We start from the raw sequence: 20079 nt of genomic DNA, 5'->3' as shown, positions 1-20079 counted from the left end.
CTACAGCTGGGATCCACCCCCTCTACCCCCAGAACTACCCCTGATCGCCCCGTTCTTCACTCCAACCTTCCACTCCAAACCTCCCCCCCCCCCGCCCACAATCTGCTCTCTCCACTGTCTAAACCTGGTCTGGTGCAGGTCAGAACTGGCACCCATTTGTATCAGCGGTCCCCACACACCTGGCAGTGATAAGCCATTTATGGCAGTGCCAGTGCATTTATCATGGCAGAATGCAAGTTTCACCATCATAAAGTGGGTCACGTTAAACTTGCACCCTTTGCCATGAATCAGGGCTCTGTATGCATTCTAATGAGTATATAAATTTTTGTGAACTATTTGTTTGGACATGTGAAGTTCTTTTCATGGAATAGGGAAATCCTTCTAAATGGGCCATCTATTTCTGCAAGGGATTAATGGACTAAGAAAAATGTTTTCAGCATAGCAGCAATTTTTGATGTTCAAAACGGCAGTCAGGTGAAAGGTCTGTAAGAAAACAAGTTTACAAAAACACATTTTTCAAATGCCGTTTGTGCAAACAAAACAGTAGAAGAGACATAGAGCCCAATCCTATCCAATTTTCCAGTGCTGGTGCAGTTGTGCCAGTGTGGTGTGCGCTGCATCCTGTGGTGGAGGAGCAGTCACTGGGGCCTTCTTAAAGTACAGGAACATATGTTCCCTTTCCACGGGCTGCATTGTGGCTACACCAGAGCTGGAAAATTGGATAGGATTGGACCCACAGTTATTAGTGAGCACAAAACACAGCAAATACGAGCCGCATATTTTGGTCAAGGGGAAAAGGATGCTAAAAGTGATCCTTAAAGCATGGCATTAACTTGCAACTCTGCATAGTGTGCCTGCCCTCGGCATATCAACTGCGGCCAACCAAAGAGGAAGACTTCCTTAAATAACTTTCTAGACTATAATTAATGCAAGCCAAACAAATACTTTTCAAACTCAGTATCCTTCAAGCAAAGCTTGCAAACAAAGCAAGTTCTTCAAATTTCTCATTATTTCAGAAGTGTGCATTTCACGACTATGTTTTGCAGGGTGAAAAGCATTTAGTGGCCTGAGGCAAGCCAAACCCGTGAATGCTCCTAAATTAAAATGGGAAGCCAGTCAAGCCCAGCTCCTCCACTGTATATAAGGGTTTGCTTTCAGTTGCACGCCAGAGGGCTGCTCTCTGCTTTTGTTTCTGCTGCTCCTGCTCCCTTGCAACAGACCCAACCCCAGCTTGGCACAATGGCTCAACAGATATCCGCTGGAAGGACCTTCATGGGAGGAAGGGGATTCAGTTCGGCATCAGCTATATGTGGACTAGGTGGGAACAGAACATACGTTGCTTCTATACGCCACCCAATGGGAAATGGATGTGGAGTCCCTCACTTCAGCAGCCAAAGTCTTTCTAACATGGGCGGAAGCAGAAGAATTTCCCATGCTGGCTATGGTGCTGGATATCATGGCGGCTACAGCTGTGGTCATGGCGGTTATAATAATCTGGGGTTTGGTGGCAGGGTGGGCCATTTCGGTCCTAATGTTTATGACGGAATCTGTGGGCCTTTGAGAGGATATGGAAACAGCAGGAGTGATGGTATCCAAGGAGTCAGGATCAATAAGAAGCTCCTGAAGCCTCTTCATGTCGGAGTTGACCCACACGAACAAGAAGTCCGAAATCATGAGAGGGAAGAGATGAAGAACCTCAACAACCAGTTTGCTTGTTTCATTGATAAGGTGAGAATACAAATGTTTTCCACTTGAAATAAGAAGATGGGCTGGAACAGTCATAAAGGCCAAGCACTTGTGGCATGAATCACTTTAAAAAATGGCTTTGCATCACCATGTAACTGACTCATGGGACATGCATTGTATGGTTCCTTTGCACATGGGTTATGCAATGATGCTGAAGCTGGAATTAGTCTGAAAAAATACTTACGCACACCCATTGAAGCCAACCTTGCTTATAAAAATTTGTGCATGCCTTGTCCGAATTCAAATATGTACAATATTTCCAGCTCTGGCTGTGGCGAGCACTTCAGCGCTCTTCAGTGGCAACCACGTCTTCTGCTGGCTATTGCAGCCGCAGAAGAAGCAAAAGTAGCACCCTCATATGACTGGTACCCAGGGCAGACTACAACCCCCATTCACCCATTGCTAAACCATTGCTGTTTTAATGTACCTGGTTTCTGGGAAGCTGTTGCTTGCTTTGTAACAAAGCTATTAACATGCAGTTAAAGAATATGGTAGTTTCTGCAAGAGAAAAGAATATTTGTTCCTGAAACATATTTTGGATGTTGCTATATTTTGCAATTATTGGCTAAGATGCATGTGGACAAAAAGCACAGGTCATTTTTATCTGTTTCCAGGCCTTTGGCAGACATATTAAGAGACTGATTCGTAAGTCTGTAGTTTCTCTGAAATGTTTCATACATTACATATTTTCCTTGAAAGAAAGCACCTTTGTGTAAGAAAAGGCACACAAAACATGTACACTACCACATGTGAAGAACATACAAATGTTCATTTTGCTGTTGGTGCAATACGCAATTACAATATACAATGCAATTATCAAATAACACAACAGTTTCCAGATATGATGTTTTAGCATGGTGTGTACAATTATGATTTATCAAGCTCATCAGTCACCCTGCTCCAAGTGGGTATAGCCCACAGTCTGTGCTGCGTACCTAGAAAATCCCCTTTGGCTCTTGGAACTATGTTTCAAAGTAAATAATATATTCTATTAAAACTGAGATTAGTGGGAGTAAGGGGGATGAAAGTATGCATCACACGGTGCACTGGTCAGTAATAATCAGTTATGTGCAGGAGTTTCATTGCAGACTCCACTCTCTGGTACCATTTCTCCCATCCCCATTCCATTAATTTTTTCAGCAGGGGGAATGCACACACACCTTTGCATTTCTTGAAATGAATGGGGACACTCCATGATCCTAAGGAGTATATGTGTATACTTTAATAAACTTTTCTGAAATTACAATAATTAAGTAACCACAGATCTGAAGGGATGAGGGAATGCTCTTGTAGTGCTGTGCTTGGCTTTACCTACATACTAATTTCCCTTGTGTCATTAAAAGCAATTATGCATTTGAACATGGCAAATGTGGGTCAGCGTGATGACCCTTGATAGATGCAGAACAGACAAAACCAAACTGAACACCTGTTCTGAAAGCAGAGTTACTGATTATCTTATTTGCTAATTACATGTATTGCTGCATCATTATTTTAAAAAACACAGGTCCGATATCTAGAGCAGCAGAACAAAGTTCTTGAAACAAAGTGGAACCTCTTGCAAGAATGTGCCATACCAGCAAGGAAAAACATTGAGCCATTCTATGAGAATTTCATTGGCGACATGAAAAGGCAGCTACAGTGTTTATCAGCAGACAGAGAAAAGCTCGCAAGTGAACATGCTGCCATTCAGCAGGTGGTAGAAGAATTCAAATGCAAGTAAGCTCATTTGTTTTCATATCATTACTGCTGTTATCATCTAATATGAGAAGGAAAAGCATCATAAATCTCAAGGAGTTTCCCAACTGGTATGATGTGGCAGTATCAAAGGATTGGGTCACTTCATGTGTGCACTGCTTTGGCTATATCTGTCTATACTGAAAATAGGATGCTGACAGCCCAAAACTAAACAGCTTTTATGGCACTGGATCTCCTGATGAGTTCTGGGGTGGGAGGAGTAGATCTCAGTGGCAGCAGCACATGTTGGGATACTATGCCCTCTTCCCAGCCCAGACCCACCCCCTAACTCTCCTTGGACTTACATCAGCAAAAGAGCTGGCATAGGTCTGAGGAGACCCAGTGGTGGCCAGGAAATCTGTGGGGAAGTAAGTGCAGGGTGACCAGATACAAAGGAAGACAGAGTGCCTATACTTTTAACCGTTGTATAGAAGATGGGATTCTGGCAGGTGCAGCTCAACACAGAAGGGTAAAAAAGCTGTACCTGCGAAAATTCCACCTGCATCTAAAAAGATGCAAAAGAACACCAGCAGAGCCACTGGAAATGACACTGCTGGGGTGAGGCAGGCCAGTTACTCTCCCCCTGCTAAAAATGTTTTATTTCCCTTTCACATGAGGAGAAGGAACAGATCAAGATCCCAGGGTACCTGGTTGACCATCACAACATCATGTAACCTCTGAGGTCACTTATATAACATCAGTCACCATGATCTGTTTTCTGAACCTTGTGAGTTGGAGACAGACAACCATATAACAACCATCATTTTCTATTATCTACCCATTTCTTTATTCTCTCCCACTGTTGCACTACCAGCATCTGTGACACTTGTGAAAAAGGATGATATGATGGAAGAAGTGAGCATGCACACCAGAACCAGTAATATTTCTATCACATCATCTTTGATTCTGTAGAAATACACACAACAACCTAGTACTGTATTCAACTACAGGTCCAGCCTTGTTATACACTGATTTTTTATACACTTATTTGACTCAACACAAATGGCCCTCACAGATGAGAAGGAATGTGCTGATCCCTAGAGAAGGGGAAAAATGCACCCCTTTAAAATCACAGTTTAAAAAACTGCTTTTTACTGTTGCAGAGAGACAGTCATGCAAGTGATTACAGGTATAACCTAATTATCCACAGATTTTTCTATCTCAAAGCTGATGAGAAGGGCCCTTTAAATTAAAGGGAAACAGTCTAATAATGCTAGAGAGGGCAGCTAGCTGACAATCCATCAGTCATTCTCTCTGCAGGCTTCACTCCTCCCTCCCCCCTGAGCACCTGAAAGAAGGTTAAATGGCAGTGATTATCACCTTCTCCATTCTTTCCCCCTCACTGGGGCTCCTGGTGAAGGGAGGGATTGTTGCCTCCTAGTAAAGCCAAAGCACCTGGAGATCGACTGATTGCCTCTGTGTGCATTTCAAAAGGTCAGCAAGGCTGTTTTAAATCACCAGAGCAAAGAAACTTTGTTTTTGAAATTGATTTACTATAGTGTTTTTTGCCATCCAAGTGAGTTATTGGAACCCTCATCAATAATGAGTCTCAGCCTGTATAATCTCCAATGGTTTGACCGTGAAGGCTTGTCCAAGTGTTGTTAGGAAACCATTTTCTCTAACCCAAAGAAATCTTTTTATCAGTTGCAGGAGAGCAGTGGTTGGGCAGCCCAATCCTGAGCTGCCCGGAGTGTGGGGTTGCTATGGTGCTAAAATGGCAGCCACGGCATCCAAAACGCCCTGGGCAGCCACCATCACCTCCTCAGGAGAAGGGAATCTTTGTCCTCCTCCCCAGTATAAGGAAAGTAGCCCCACAATGAGGCTACTTGAGTCTGTACCTGCTATCGAGTGGGTGCAGAGTAACAGTTTTGTGTCGAGCCAAAAGGCTCAACGTGGAGCTCTGGATCAGGTGGAGCTGAGCTCCACCAGTCCAACCCCCTCCCCCTGCCACATCTCCTCCCTGCCCTCTGCCCATCTCCCCCGGAACACCTTCTTCCCGCCTCCTCCCACACCCTCACTGACCTCTCCACTGCCAGGTGGTCTGGGGTGACTGCTGAGCAGCAGACCACTAGGCTTGCAGTGGGCTAGCTCTGGTGCTGGGCCAGTGTTAAGCCCAAGTGAACTACTTAGTGTAGTTTTACTTAGTGAATTACAGTGTTTCTATGCATTAATTTTTATTCTGCACCCAATCAAATAAGCAGAAATCATGCATAAGTGTCTCAACTACTGAGAAACCTTACAGTGATGGAAATGGATGACATTCCATCTCTTAAGCTGCAGGCCAGCAAACTACACCTGTGAATGTAAATCCTCAGTCTGAACAGTGCCATCGCAAGCCAACTTCTGAAAGCGAGAGAGATTCAGCCTCCAGAGCCAAAATGTTTTCTTGAGCAATCTATCCTGTTGCTTTGAATGACTTATTGTGTGCTGGAAGGCTAAGATGCTCCTGAGTTACACAGAGCTCTTCTGTGTTTCAACAGATATGAAGAGGAAGTCAAAAGGCGGGCATCAGCAGAGAATGAATTTGTGCTGCTCAAGAAGGTAAGGTGTGGTTCAGTGCCTTAAGTGTCAAGCACAATTCTTTATTTGGCCAGCCAGGATCCTGTGGGTCACATGTCCTATTCCCACTAGCATTTTCTTTGGCCTGCATCTGCCTGCCACCTTGGACTTACAAGGTGCTGCCCCACATCTCTTTGGCACCTGATTGAGCAGCAGGAGGTTGAGCTTGCAAGGTGCTTTTGACCAGACTAGTAAAATTTTGCTTGCAAAGCAGTTCAGACTGAGTGCAAAACCAGCTGCACTCCATTTGTTCTTCTGCCAGCATATCCTTCCTGGCCGGAAATGGGAGATTTCCCCAGACGCTTAATCTATCTTTCTCCAGCCCTCTCCCAGTCAGAGGAAGCCCAGAGGCCTAGGCTTACCTGTTGACTAGGCAACTGTTGCAGAGTCCAGACTCAATTTTTTTTCTCTACAGCAATCTCGTTAATCACTTTGCACAACTGAACTGCATTTCTGCAAGTATTTTGAATTTGGGGTCTGAATTTGGATTGCAAATTAAAAAATTCTCTGTATTGATTGGCTAAGTAAATGAAGTGAATGTAATAAGTACAAAATTATATTGCATGCCAGTTCCTCAAATATGGATCCCAACCCCCATTCCTGGGGAGTTCTGAGTGGCTTCAAGCTGCCCGCCCCACTCTCTTCGGGGGGGCAAAGGCACCTTACCCAGAGGTAAGTTTGGGAAAAGTTTCCCCTTGCCTCTGGCTGAGCTGCTTTGGGCCCCTATCCTGCACTGGATACATTGCAAGCCTCTTGGCTTGCCTGTTCCAGCGCAGGGTAGGATTGCACCCTAAAGCATATGTTACTACAATAATGGTGCCATGATTCCTTCCTGCCCCACAGGGTAGAAAGCTTGGGGAGACCCTTGCGGGCCTGAGACAGGCTAGGATGCAGTGCCGGCAGCACCTCTCATGCCTCTTTCACCACTGAGACTCTACCAGTAGCACTGGCTGTGCTGTTGCTAGGATATCTCTGTAAGGGGCCAGAAACTCCTGTTGTGCAAATGTGGCTTGCCACACACTCACATTTAGGGGAAAGACTGGCTGAACATACAGGTGGGAGAAGCTGAGAGCCGGAGAAGCTCAAAGAGGAGGATGGAATGTGGAATCAGGAACCTCCGCAAAGGTTGCCCCAAATGGCATATTCTTCCACGGTTTATCCTGCTTCTTCTTCCTGCTTCTATCTCTGTCTTATGTCTTTTTTTTCTACATTGGACACAACTTGAACCACGATCCTGTCATTATAAAGCACTATCCTCTAGGTCAACTATTATCAACCTTTTTCATCTCACAGCACACTGACAAGGCACTAAAATTGTCAAGGCGCACCATCTGTTTTTTGACAATTGACAAGGCACACTGCCTGAGAGGGGCTTACATCCCCCAATGGGCCTAATATTAAATGACCTCCCCCAAACTCCCACAGCACACCTGCAGAGCATTCACAGAACACTGGTTGAAAATCACTACTCTAGTTAGTAGTAGTGGTGGTGTAGTAGAAATAGTAGTAAATCAGCACATTAGCAGTTAAATCTTGTGATATATTTGTTGATCTATATCAGATATTGTCAGACATTTGGGTTGTTCCTTGTTAGCTTCCACATTCCTGATTCCTACTGTCTTTTTTTTTCAAATATCAGAGTGACATATCTGTTGAATATCTATGCACCCAGGAACTATTCATAATCAAAATCTGCAGATAACTTTGAAAATTGGGTGGGGAATTTATTTCTGCTCTTATTTTTGAGCAGATAATTTTTTGAGAGCAATTGCGTGCAGAACAGAGTTTCTTTGTTTACCTCCTTGCTTCACAGATTTCCAGTTGGCCCTATGCACTTGGCCTGCTCCAAGTGTTCCCAAAGTTCCCAAAGCAGATTGCACAGGAAAATAGAGAAAATAGTTCCCTATCCCAATGGGGCTCACAATAAAAAAAAGAGGCAAATACCCTCAAAAATTCACTGGAAAAGATACTATGCTGAAATGAAGACGGAGAGTAGCTCTTTCCCTGCTAATCATAAAAGGAGCACTACTTTAATAAGTTCCTCCTTGCCCACTTACTATGTAGATGCTTGCTTCAAGGGTTTTTAAACTTGAGCTGACTTTGTCAGGTCTAACAAGTTCAGGTCTAACAAGCTGTTAAATCCTCCTTAGGATGTAGACTGTATCGCAATGAGTAAGGCAGAGTTGGAAGGAAAACTGGATTTGCTGGTACGGGAGTTGGAATTCCGCAGATGCGTCTATCCAGAGGTAAGACCGAACAAGACAAAACCTTAGATGTAGCACTTTGTGAATTCAGCAGTATGCAAACATGACTGAGTCAATCTGTGCTATGGAAGGACTCCCCCAAGCTGCCAGAACCTGGGTTTTGACGTACCTACCTCTGTTTTTGAAACAGAAAAAGAATGAGTGCCAAATACAGCATCCTCTATCACTGCACACTATAGAAATGGAGAATCTAATGTAAATAAATGAGCAGTTACCTCAAATGTGGTTGTTGTTATTATCTTTCAACAAAAAAGTTTATAGAGCAGTTTACAGAGAAAAATCAAATAACTAAATAACATTTACAGTGTGTGCAGACAAAAGAGAAGGAAAGTAGGTAACATTTAGATGTGCCTCTAGGTATCTGATAGCTGCTTTTCCAATGTCAGTCTTATGCTGCTGGGAACTGCACCTCAAAGATGCAACCATATTGTGTGGGCTGACCTTAGAATCTATGCCCTGGGGCGCTGATCACATAAACAGCTGCTGTTGAAGAGCTGCAGGTACATCAAAGGGTATCTAAATTAACACAGGAATAGAATTATTTGTAATCTCTTGTGTTCTGAAAAGGAACATATGGATGCTGTCTAAAGTATACACAACATGCTTTGTGAAAGAAGCAGATATGAATACATGATTTTTTTCTTCTTCTGGAGTAATACCAAGAACTTCTCAAGGGTAAATGACTTGAGTGTGGTAGAGCTTGATAGAGGAATTCAACAAAACCCCAGAACATGTTTTCAGTTTTAGAGCTCAGCCTTAGAAAATAATAAAAATTAATCACAACAATAAATGAGACTGCCATATGCCAAGGCAGACCTTTGGCTCATTTAGCTCAGTATTTTCTATACCTGGGGTGGGCAAACTTTCAACTTTATGGATCCTGGACCTTTTATAACTGTATAGAAGTAGGAGTTTCAGCAGGTGCAGCTTGTCATCTCAAGCTGCACCTTGAGAAATTCTGCTGAAATTCTTTCTTCCTTTAACAATTGTTAAAGGTTCAGGATCCCTAAAGTTGAAAGTTTGCCCACCCCTCATCTACACTGATTGGCCAGCAGCTCTCCATGGTTTCAGACACACTTTTCCAAACCCTGCTGGAGATGCCATAGACTGAATCTGAGACCTTACACATTCAAAGATTATGTTCTACCACTGAGCTACGGCCCCATCTCCAGACTAGACGGCCAGGCCTGCAGACCAGTTTCAGCCCCTTTACAAACTAACCATGCAAGAACGCAGAAAAAAAAGAGTTGTACTGTCTTTGATGCTTGACTTAACACTGACACTTTCTTGACCTGCAGGAATTGGCACAGCTAGATGGCCACACCTGTGACATGAACGTCCTTTTGCAAATGGACAACAGTCGAAATCTGGATATTGACTGTATCATCAGAAATATTGAAGCCTGGTATCAGACCATTGCCCAGAGAAGCAAAGAAGAAGTGAATGCTTTGTATCAAAACAGGGTAAGTGGGGACAACAGTACTGGGCCAGAAGTATAGGCAGTTGCTCTGCCACGACAACTGAAAACTACTGGATGGTGAGAGTGAGAAAGAGCCCAAATCCACTCCTTAGAATTTTCACTAATTTTAGGGTCAAAGTAGATGTGCCTATAAACAAGATCCAGTGAGGTTGTATTATTCAGTAGTGCCAGGGTCGTGGTGAAATATGGTGAAACTACAGTGGTAGGAGGCTATTACTTTTGGAGTGGGGCTTCCATTGTTTGTCTTATTGAAACTTTTGATTGCCTTCAGAATTAATGAAATGCTTCACCTGAGGAGGAACCCCCACATTTAAAGTGGTAACAATTCTATTCACATCCTTCTCATTTATCCATTTCAGTTCCAAGAGCTTCAGGTACAAAGAGGTAAATACACTGATAATCTGAAGATCAACCAGCACGAGATTGCAGACTTGTCCCGGCTGATCCAGAAGTTGCAGTGCGAACATGACGCTGTTAAAAAACAGGTAGAAGAATGTGGCATATATTATTTTTTTTTGGGGGGGGGGGGTACCTGATGATTTCACAATGATGTCAACAATGTTATATTCAGCAAAAATATTAGGACTTAGCCCAGTAGCGTACCAAGTGTGGGGTGAAAGGAGCAGACTGCTCCAGATGTCAAACCCACCACTGAGTGGCTGGGCTTCCCCCTAGGAACCCGAGGTGGAGGCCAAGTCTACCCTTTGCTTTGAGCAGCCAGTAGCCCTGGTCTCAAAGTGGAGAATCTCAAAGTAAAGGCCTGGCCTTCACAGTTCAACCTTGGCCTTGACCAGGGAAGAGCGAAATCACAAGGCAGGTCTACCTATTGCTTTGAGCAACCTGCTCCAGGTGTCAACTACCTAGATATGTCACTGACTGAGTCCAACTACTTGTCATTTTTGCAAACTTTTTCTGCAGTGCTAAAAAACGCTCTCCCCTTTCAGAGGTTTCTTTAATACAGCTAATTCAAAAAGAAGAAAGAAACACCAGCAGGAGATGGGGAAGGTGCCAGAGAGGTAGCCACGGATACAGTGGGCTGAACAGGACTGTTGTAGTTTCAGTCTTTGCCGAACAATGCTTTTTTTTGTGTTCCTTTTAGTGGCTTAACTTCCTTTCCCGTCCTTTGTTTCTGTTGGGTTCCCTGAGGCTCTACTGAGGATAGAGCCTTGGGGAACCCAACAGAAACAGAGGATGGGAAAGGAAGTTGAACCACTCTATCATCAGTCCTTTCTTTTTCTTTACTTGCCTATGATCTTCATTTTTTTGAATATTTCCACCATTTACTTCTTTCTTCTACTACAGCATTGGTTACCTCTCTTCTTTTGATCAGCTCTCTAAGGGCCCAATCCTATCCAACTTTCCAGCACTGATGCAGTCATGCCAACGAGGTGTGCACTGCATCTAGCAGTGGGGGATGGTTGAGGAGGCCTCCTCAAGGTAAGGGAATATTTGTTCCCTTACCTCAGGGCTGCATTGCAGCTGTATCAGTGATGGAAAGTTGAATAGGATTGAGCCCTTACTTTGTCATGCCTCAATTAATGCAATGCATTTCTTTCAGGCCTTCCTCTTATCTCCAGCTTCTTTTTTCAATGTCAAATATGCCATCCAACTTGTTTTTCACAACTTCTTTACTTGATAATGTTTCTTCTCTTCTTTCTCCTCTTAACTGCCTTCATTTTCCATATTGCTGTGGTTTTCAAACTCTCTGGGAGTTTGAAACCCGCAGTAAGCCTTTGTGGGGGTGGGAGGGAGGCAGCAGGGGCAGGAGGAAGGCAGCGATGCGATCCCCAGGATCGCGTCGCTCAGGCGGCTGCAGGAAGCGGAAGCACGATCAGGGGGCTGCAGGAAGCGGAGCACGATTGCTCCACTTTCCCTTCTGATGGGGCTGCAGGGACTGGGGTGCACCCTCCAGTCCCTGCAGCAGCCTTCCCTCTGCAGCAGCCGTGCGCAACCTTCGGCAGGGCTCCCCAGGTCAGGAAAAGTGAAAGCAGAGCGATCACGCCCCGCTCCGCAAAAGCGGAAGTGGAGAGCGATCGCCCCACTCTCCCTTTCCCTGACCTGGGGGGCCCTGCAGGCGCCTGTGCAGGGCTCCCCGCACAGAGGGACGGCTGCTGCAGGACTGGAGGGTGCACCCCAGTCCCTGCAGCCCCGTCAGAAGGGAAAGCGGAGCGATCGTGCTCCGCTTCTGGTTTTGCGGAGCAGGTCATGATCGCTCTGCTTTCACTTTTCCTGACCTGGGGAGCCCTGCCAAAGGTTGCGCAGGGCTCCCCGCACCCCCAGGAGGCTGCAGAAGGCTTGGGCAAGTGCACCCAAGCCCCTGAAGCCCCCCTGAGTGGCTCAATCCTGTAGATTGCGCTGCTGCCTTCTTCCTGTCTCCTGGCTGCCCCCGCCCCTTAAGGGGCAGAGGCCAGGACCCACAGGCTGGGGCATCAGGAAGCCCCAGTTTGAATACCACTGCCATATTGTGTTCATTTTAACTTCTACTTCTTGCTTTCAAATACTTATGTTCTCTTGTCCGTTGTAGATCTCTTATTTTTTTTCACTCCGTATCCCTTAACATTCTCTTTGTTCTGCTGCTCTAAGCTCTAGCTTTTTGTGTTTCATATTCCATTCTGTCTTTAAAAACAAAGTCTGAAGACTCAAAGACTTGGCCTCTCTGATCAGCTCTTCCTCTAGTCTCCAACGCATTTGTGTCACAGTCACCTGATTTTATAGATGGTGAACCTGCAGGCAGGGCATGAATTTTTTATACAAATGTACAGAAAATGCTTATGGTTTTCATTCTGCTATAATTAATACATATTTTATAAATATGATGTCCTACTGAAATCGTCACTGTTGACCTGTTAATTAAAACTGCTAAATATCAGTGCAGTAGTAAATAGTAGTACATGGAGTTTGTTTTTATTCTAGAAACTTCCATGTTGCTAAAATCTCCTCTCATACTGAGGGTTCAGAAAGTGGTGGTGGAGAATGCAGAAGCATCAGAATTTATTGGATAGTTTCTATCTTAGAAGATCCCTTCTGCACAACCCCCAAATTGCCCTTCATTTCAACAGATTTTGGATCCTCCTTTTCAAAGGGAGAATCAGGGGGAAATGACACATCAGAGAATGGCATTTCCCCTTGAATCAATTCAGATTTCTTTTCTGACAGGTTGATACTTTGCAAACAGCCATTTGTGACATTGAACAGAGAGGAGACTGTGTTCTTAAAGATGCTCGGAATAAGCATGTTGAGTTGCAGACTGCTCTACAGAAGGCCAAGGATGATCTAGCTGGCCTGCTGAGGGATTACCATGAGCTTCTGAATACCAAGTTGGCTCTGGATATTGAGATTGCTACATACAGAACACTGCTGGAGGGAGAGGAGAGCAGGTGACTATGAATTATGCTAAAGATGTGCACAACCCAAGGAATTCGATTAGTGTTAGTAAGATTCTTTTAGATTCTGAAATTTCTGCAAATTTCAGAATCCTCAAATTTGACTCAGATTTCCTTCTAGGCAAATTTTTGCTTTAAGAAAATTCATTGGCCAATCAGCTGAGGCAGCTTGATCCCCAATAAGTGATTAATGGCCAAACCCTATTCAACCATCCAGTGCCAATGCAGCTGCAGTCCAGCCCCAAGGTAGAGGAGCAAACATTCCCTTACCTTGAGAAGGCCTCTGTGCCCCCCCCCCCACAGTACGTAGCGCATACTCCACTGGCAGGGGTACATCAGCACTGGAAATTTGGATAGGACTGGGCCTTTATAGGGAATATTTTTAAAAGCTTGCAAGGGTCAGGTTTGCCTCTTTATGATTTTACAGAAGCCTGTTGTTCTATAAATGAGGGGCTCAGCTGACTGAACATCCATTTTCTAAACCCCGTTAAAATGAATGGAATCCTTACAAGTTATAGGTATATATCCTCATGCAGTTCCATTTCATTACAACAAACTTGTATGGGAGTAGTTCCGGGTAGTATCTGCCTAGTACATAGAATCTGTAATCAAGATAATCTAATACAGAAATAATGAATTGCTTTTCTTTTTTCCCCCTTATTAGGATATGCACAGGGAATCTTGTCATGATAGGTAAGTATAAGAGGGTAGACTGTACATTAGGCTCGATCACTACTGGTTCCCTTAACTTACTTCAAAGAGAGAGAGAGAGAGAGAGAGAGAGAGAGAGAGAGAGGGCCCACATGCACATGAACTTCAGCATGTTGGGAAGCATTGCACTTTCACATGTGCACGCACACACAAAATGCTCATGCCAGTGTGCAATATCCAGTGTGTGAAGCACAATTATGTGGGGTCTGAACCACATGGGGAGCTGTGTGTAAAGCACAAATGTCACTTTCTGAACATGTGCTTTTCTTTGCAGATGTGGTCAAGCCTCCCTTTATTGGAGGCACAGCTGCATTCCCAGCTTCACATGGGTATGGTCATGGTCTAACAGGTGGAGGATACAGTGGAGGCTATGTTGAAAGTCATGGAAGACACAGCAAGAGCTTCAGCTCCAGAAGTGTTGGACATGGGCAACCCTCAAGGGCTGAAGGCAGCAGTGCAGCTGCAGCACATTCCTCTGCAGACGCGGAATTCTTCTCAGGAACAAGGCAGGGCTCCAGGAATGTGTCCTATTCTGTGGGTAAAAAAAATACTTCTGGAGATGTTGACAGTGCCTCAACAGCAGGTGTGAGTGTAAACTGTGGCCAGGGTGGAGGATTCAGTTCAGGGAGTGCACAAGGATCAGCTGTCAATGTAGGGAAGGGACGTGCCTCTGGAAGTATAATAGAAAGTAGCCCAGATGGAGGGTACCTCTCTGGGACCTGTGCACCTGTAGGTACCATACCGTTTGGATCTGGGACTGGGGGATTTGGGCCCAGGATTGCAGGTGTTTCTGTAGCTATGGGCTGCAACCCTGGATGTTTAGGAGGAGGTGGGAGTGTAGGTGTTCCTGCTGTGGGCATTCCAGCTGTAGGTGTTCCAGCCATGGGTGTCCCAGTTGTAGGTGTTCCAGCCATGGGTGTTCCAGCCATGGGCATTCCAGCTGTAGGGGTAGGCGCCCCTGTTGGTGTGTGTTACCCTGGAGCTATAGGAGCACCTGTAAATGTTTGCTACCCTGGAACTGTAGGTCTTGTTAGAAATGCTGTAGTTTAAAGATTGATGCATTAACAAACTCAAAATTTTCGAAATAATTTGTTCTAGACAAAGCAGCAGCAGTTAAGGCCCACTCTGCTGCCATAGGAATGCAGATATGTGTCATGGTTTCTTTTTGTTTTACAGCATTTTACAACATTAATGCTTTCTGGAAATTGTGCTGAACTTGCATTCCTTTAAGCAAAATGTGTATCTGTTTTTGGTCACATATGCTACACCATTACTACACCCACCTTTGCTCTTGGTATTTTTGGCAATCCCTTTGTCTCAGAAATTATTTTTCCTCCCAAGCTAATTTTAAAAGAGGAACCAATGCTTAGTTTTTAATAGACAGGGCTGTACTAAGACATGTCCAGTCTTTTTTTGGCAACATGGAGAAATTTAACTGATCCTTATCATGATGTCTTCGCTATTGCAAGACTAACTGCAGCCAAAAAAAGGGAAGAAGAGAGATTTTTATTTCTTTCTTATGCTTTGATTAGTGTCCTCCTCTTACAATGGTAGTGTTAAGTGAGAAGTCATTTGAGCCAGTGTAATTGGAGAACTAGATTAGCATGGGGGGGGGGGAATTAGGGTATTGCAAGCAGAACAATCTTTCTGAAATCAGGAAGATGAACCCACATTCAAGTATTGAGATTTCTTAAGATTTTGCAGTTCAAAATGGGTGAGGTGCATGTTATAGAATTTATTAGTAGGAACTATAATTATGGAAATTGGGCAATGGGAAATGGGAGATCAATAGGTATGTGGGAAAAGTATGGTATGGTATGGGATGATAAAGGTATGGGAGATCAATAGTGGGAAAAGGTCTGGTGTCCACTGAGAACACTGAACCAAGAAGAAGACCAGGTTCCTGATCCTCTCCAATCCAACACACATGAACATACTAAAGGCTTCTGAATGCTGGAACTTAGGTAGAAACTTCTCTCACAATTGCTATGAGGATTAGAGACCTGTTTGTTTACAATAATAAGAAATAAGAGCTGGTGTTCTCAGGGTTCTATTTATGCTACCAGATTCTGTGCTAGCTAGCCTGTTTCTACAAAATTTTGTAAGATAAAATGGGTATTTCCAGCACAATCTTATGCATGACTACTCAGAAATAAGTCTGACTATGTTCTATAGGTCTTAGTCCCAGAAAAGTGTGTATAGGATTGCAGCCCCAGCAGTAGTTACTGTGTTATTAATGGCAAATGGTTTTCTATAAGCACATTCCACATAAGTGGGGTTCACTGTGTGAGAGTAAGAAGCCTTTTCTTTTTCTTTCTTTCTTTTTATCACAATGTATTAAATTACAAGCTCTGTGCTTTACAAAGAGGTTGATGACTCCAGATTTTGTGCTTCCAGTTGAAGAATCTGGGGCAGGTGGGTATTTTTCATCTCAGTGCAAATGATTACAGCATTACACTAGGCTTTGCTAATTGAATGCCTGTTTCTGCTGTTCTCTATAATAAAATGCATGAAAAATCAAATGATTGTGTCGCCTCATGCACTAAAATGTAGCCACTGGGATTCTTCATAGGAACACACTAGAGCCAAAATGTAAATTTAGGACAAATTTGACATTCCTAAAATTTCACATTGCAGATTAGAAGTTCTGAATTTTGGAAGAAAAAAAAAAAGTTAATATAATTAAATTAACTGTATTAAATATCAAGTTGTCCAATGTTCAGATTTTTACACCTTGTTTTTTTTTCCATTGAACCTCTTGCCTAAAACCAGGAACATCCACACAAATATAAATTCAATAGATTTGTGTTAGAAGAAACAACCAGGAGAATGCCCTCCTTCCCTAAATCTCAACTTCAGAAAAAGACTAAAAATCTTTTTTTTTTTTTTTAAATCCACCTCAGACCTGAAGGAAATTGCAAAATTGCCATTTTGAAAACTCTATACAGGTGCGCATCACTTAACAACCTTCTGCTTGATGATGGGCCATATATATGATGGTGGTCAACGCCTCATAAAGAGGCCCTTAATGAGGCAGTCAGTTCTTCCATAGCCTGCAGCAGGGTGTCTGTTTACACAACAAAGAGGCTCTTAATGCAAAGAGGAGGCAATCTATCTCCAACAGCCTGTACAGCCAGCTAGTGTCTAGCAGGGAATATCTGTTTACACAATGAAGGCACTAGACTGGGCTGAATGTTTGCTTAAGAGAGAACGTATCCCTGTCATTAAGTGATGCACACCTGCAATTGCATTTTCTGGGATCAAAGAAGGAAAATGTGTCTACTGGAAGAAGAGTTCCACTTGCTTAGCTGGAACTTTTCCTCTGCTTTTTCCTTCCCACTGGTTGCCGCTGTTTAAAAGAAAATCTGCTTTCTATTAGATAGAGGAATCTAGGAGATTTACAAATGCTGTATCTCATTCATTCACTACCACGAGGAGTGGAGTGGGGGGCAAAGATCAAAAACTGTTACACTATGTCTGCAACACAGACAGAAACCTGAACACAAGACCACCCAATTATTTAAGAAAAAAAGTCTGAAAACAGAATATTTTAAAACCTTTCCCTTGAAATGGGATATGAATTGTGCTGCAAATTTAACACAAGGTGAAAAGCTAAAATCTGGTGCCCATTGATTAGAAAAGTCTGAAGATGGCATATTTACCTTTAGAACGTAAGAAAAGCCTTGCTGAAACCAGCCAAAGGCCCAACTAGTCTGGCATCCTATTTCCAACAGCGGCCCACCAGCAATTTTTGGGATGCCCACAAGCAGGGGAGAAAGGCAAGTCTCTCTTGCTGATATGTCCCTGCAACTGGTATGCAGAGGCATATTTCCACTGTACCCTGGGTAGTCCATCGTAATAAGTAGCCGTTGACCTGTCCTCCATGAATTTGTCCAGTTTCCTTTTAAAGCCATGCCAGCTAGCAGCCACCACCACATCTCGTGGCAATTAATTCCACAAATTATGTGCATAGTGAAGAAGTAGCACCTTTTGTCTGTCCTAAATCTTCCACCAGCCAGAGCCACTGGTGTTGAAGTGCAGGAAAGAAGTTTGGAGGGGCCAGGGATAGGTCTGTGTGTGTGTGCACTTTCCAGCAGCCACCAGCAACTGTGTATGTAGCAGGGATGGGAACTCAAGTCAGTGAATCGGACTTGCGTCACGAAAATGCACCAACGGTTTTTTGTGATTCGTGGACTCATGAGTTGCACACCTGGAAGATTCTGAAAAACACTTGAGTCAGGGACCCCCTGACTTGGCACTTGTCCCCACACATGCTGACTCGAGTCTACCTGTGTCTGGGTGTGCTTGCTTACTGTTTTCACAGCGTGAAAAACCTTGCAGTGACATCATTCCAACCTAGCATGCAGTAAGGAGTTCCAGCCAGGAGGTAGGGAAGGGTTAATGTCTGCTTTGGCAGAGGGTGGGAGGGGAGAGGCGGGAGCAGCTCTCTGATAGGAAGGAAGGAACTGATGATCATTGGATCTTTGACTGAGGATGTGCAGGAGGAGGAGCCCAAGGGGGTTCTTGCCTTACAATTGGCTGCAAAAACTCAGAGGGGGATGGCGGCAGTTTGTAGCAATCACGCTTGCCAACCGCATGGCATAGCTGCTGTAAGCTCCATTGGTAGTTGGGTGAAGGAAGCCTCATTGAATGAATGGCTACTTCTGAGTAGAGCTGCAAAGGATTGAGTTGTCCCAGTAAACTTCTGGTAAGCAGCTGCTGTGCATGACCCTCCTCCCTCTTGCCGCTTCTGTCTCCGCTCTCTTGCAGATCCTCCCACCCCCTCCCACCCTCTTTACAGATGGGAAGGGGCAACAGGGAAGTCTTTAGAGTGAACTCCCATGCACACAAGAGCCCGGCAGCAGCCCCATTTTTGTCCATGGCAGACTTTCTAAGGGAGGGTGACTTGACTCGAGTTCTTTAGAGTCACTAAAGGGTGACTCGGCAACTTGAAAAGTGCCCCCATTATGACTCTTTTCTGAGTCAAGTCGTGGAGTGGCGGTGACTCTAGACTCTATTTGAGTCAAGCCCCACTGGATTTTCCCATCCCTGGTATATAGGATTGCCAACCCTTCAGAATTTCCCCAGAGTCCCCAGGAATTGACATCAATCTCCAAATGCCTACTGAAAGTGATCCTGGAGGTGTTAACAGGGCAGGAGGTCTGGTCTAGAGGGTTGAGCCTCCGTTTGCCTGAAGATAACATCCGAAAGTTGCCAGTTCAAGGCAACCGTGAATGGCGAGACCTTGAAGCAGCTGACAAGCCTAGCCAAATTATTCCACCTGCTCTTGGAGAGATGAAGGAGCGGCTTGTCAGCCTGCGTGGGAGGAATCTGGAGGCCAGAAAGTGATAACAGACCATAAAAGATCCATCTGAAATGTTGTGCGGTTCTTGAAAGATAGAACCTTTCTTCAATTGTAAAAATCCCTACGGGGATTTAGAACAGCCTGCCTATGTAAATTGCCTTGAATTAAAGTCTGAGGAGAAATCTGATGACCAAGAAAGGCGGTATATAAATGCCTGTATTACTACTACTACTACTAATAATAATAATAATATAATATCATCATCTCCAGGAATTTCAGCATTCCAGCATTATATCAAGTTGGGGAAGTAGAAAACAAACTCCAGGAATGGTTTAAGTCAGAGTTGGCACCCCTAGCTGAAGAGGGGAAATGATCCATTCCGTGACACTTGTTTGCTCAACTCATTCATTAAAACAGTTCTGCCCTACCTCTCCAATTCTGAAAACCCTTGAAAGTGGTTGTCCTGTCCCAATTTGTCCTATCCTGCCGACTACGCCAATTTGTCCCATCCAAATATCCCAACTCCCTTCTAATGCCTGCTTTTTGGCTAATTAACACCCTTCTTTTCCAAGAAACAACAGCTGTGGTGTGCAATGGAATGAACACAGAACTCCTTATCTATAGCAGTTAACCAAATTTATTGCCTAGTACACAGACACTCCCTGAAAGTCCTCTTGTCCAGAGGCTTTCCCTCCCCACAACTCCACTTAACTTCAGTGGGTAAAGGTCTGAAGCCTCCAATTCAAGTCCAATCCGGTCTCCACAGCACAGTCCAGTCTTCTGCAACAGAGTGTGTGTCCAGCAGAGTCTCAGCAGCCACTTCCTCTATGTGTCCTCCAGCAGAGTCCTGGCAGTCCCCTTCTCCTGTAGGTCTGGGTCAGCATCCCGCTCCTGGCT

At 44.2% G+C, this 20079-nt stretch overlaps 1 protein-coding gene across 1 annotated transcript; it reads left to right on the top strand.

Moving 5' to 3' along the window:
- Positions 1 to 1239: 1239 nt before the first annotated feature.
- LOC136638797 (keratin, type II cytoskeletal 75-like) lies at positions 1240 to 15091 on the top strand. The gene is made up of 9 exons (XM_066612826.1): positions 1240 to 1728; positions 3251 to 3462; positions 5961 to 6021; positions 8190 to 8285; positions 9602 to 9766; positions 10143 to 10268; positions 12940 to 13160; positions 13831 to 13859; positions 15054 to 15091. The coding sequence occupies exons 1-9, from the start codon at positions 1240 to 1242 to the stop codon at positions 15089 to 15091; spliced, it is 1437 nt and encodes a 478-aa protein (XP_066468923.1).
- The last annotated feature ends 4988 nt before the right edge of the window (positions 15092 to 20079 follow it).

Source organism: Tiliqua scincoides, chromosome 2 (genome assembly GCF_035046505.1).
Source record: "Tiliqua scincoides isolate rTilSci1 chromosome 2, rTilSci1.hap2, whole genome shotgun sequence".
In the NCBI taxonomy this organism is placed as follows: Eukaryota; Metazoa; Chordata; class Lepidosauria; order Squamata; family Scincidae; genus Tiliqua; species Tiliqua scincoides.
This window is presented reverse-complemented; position numbering and strand designations above follow the sequence as displayed.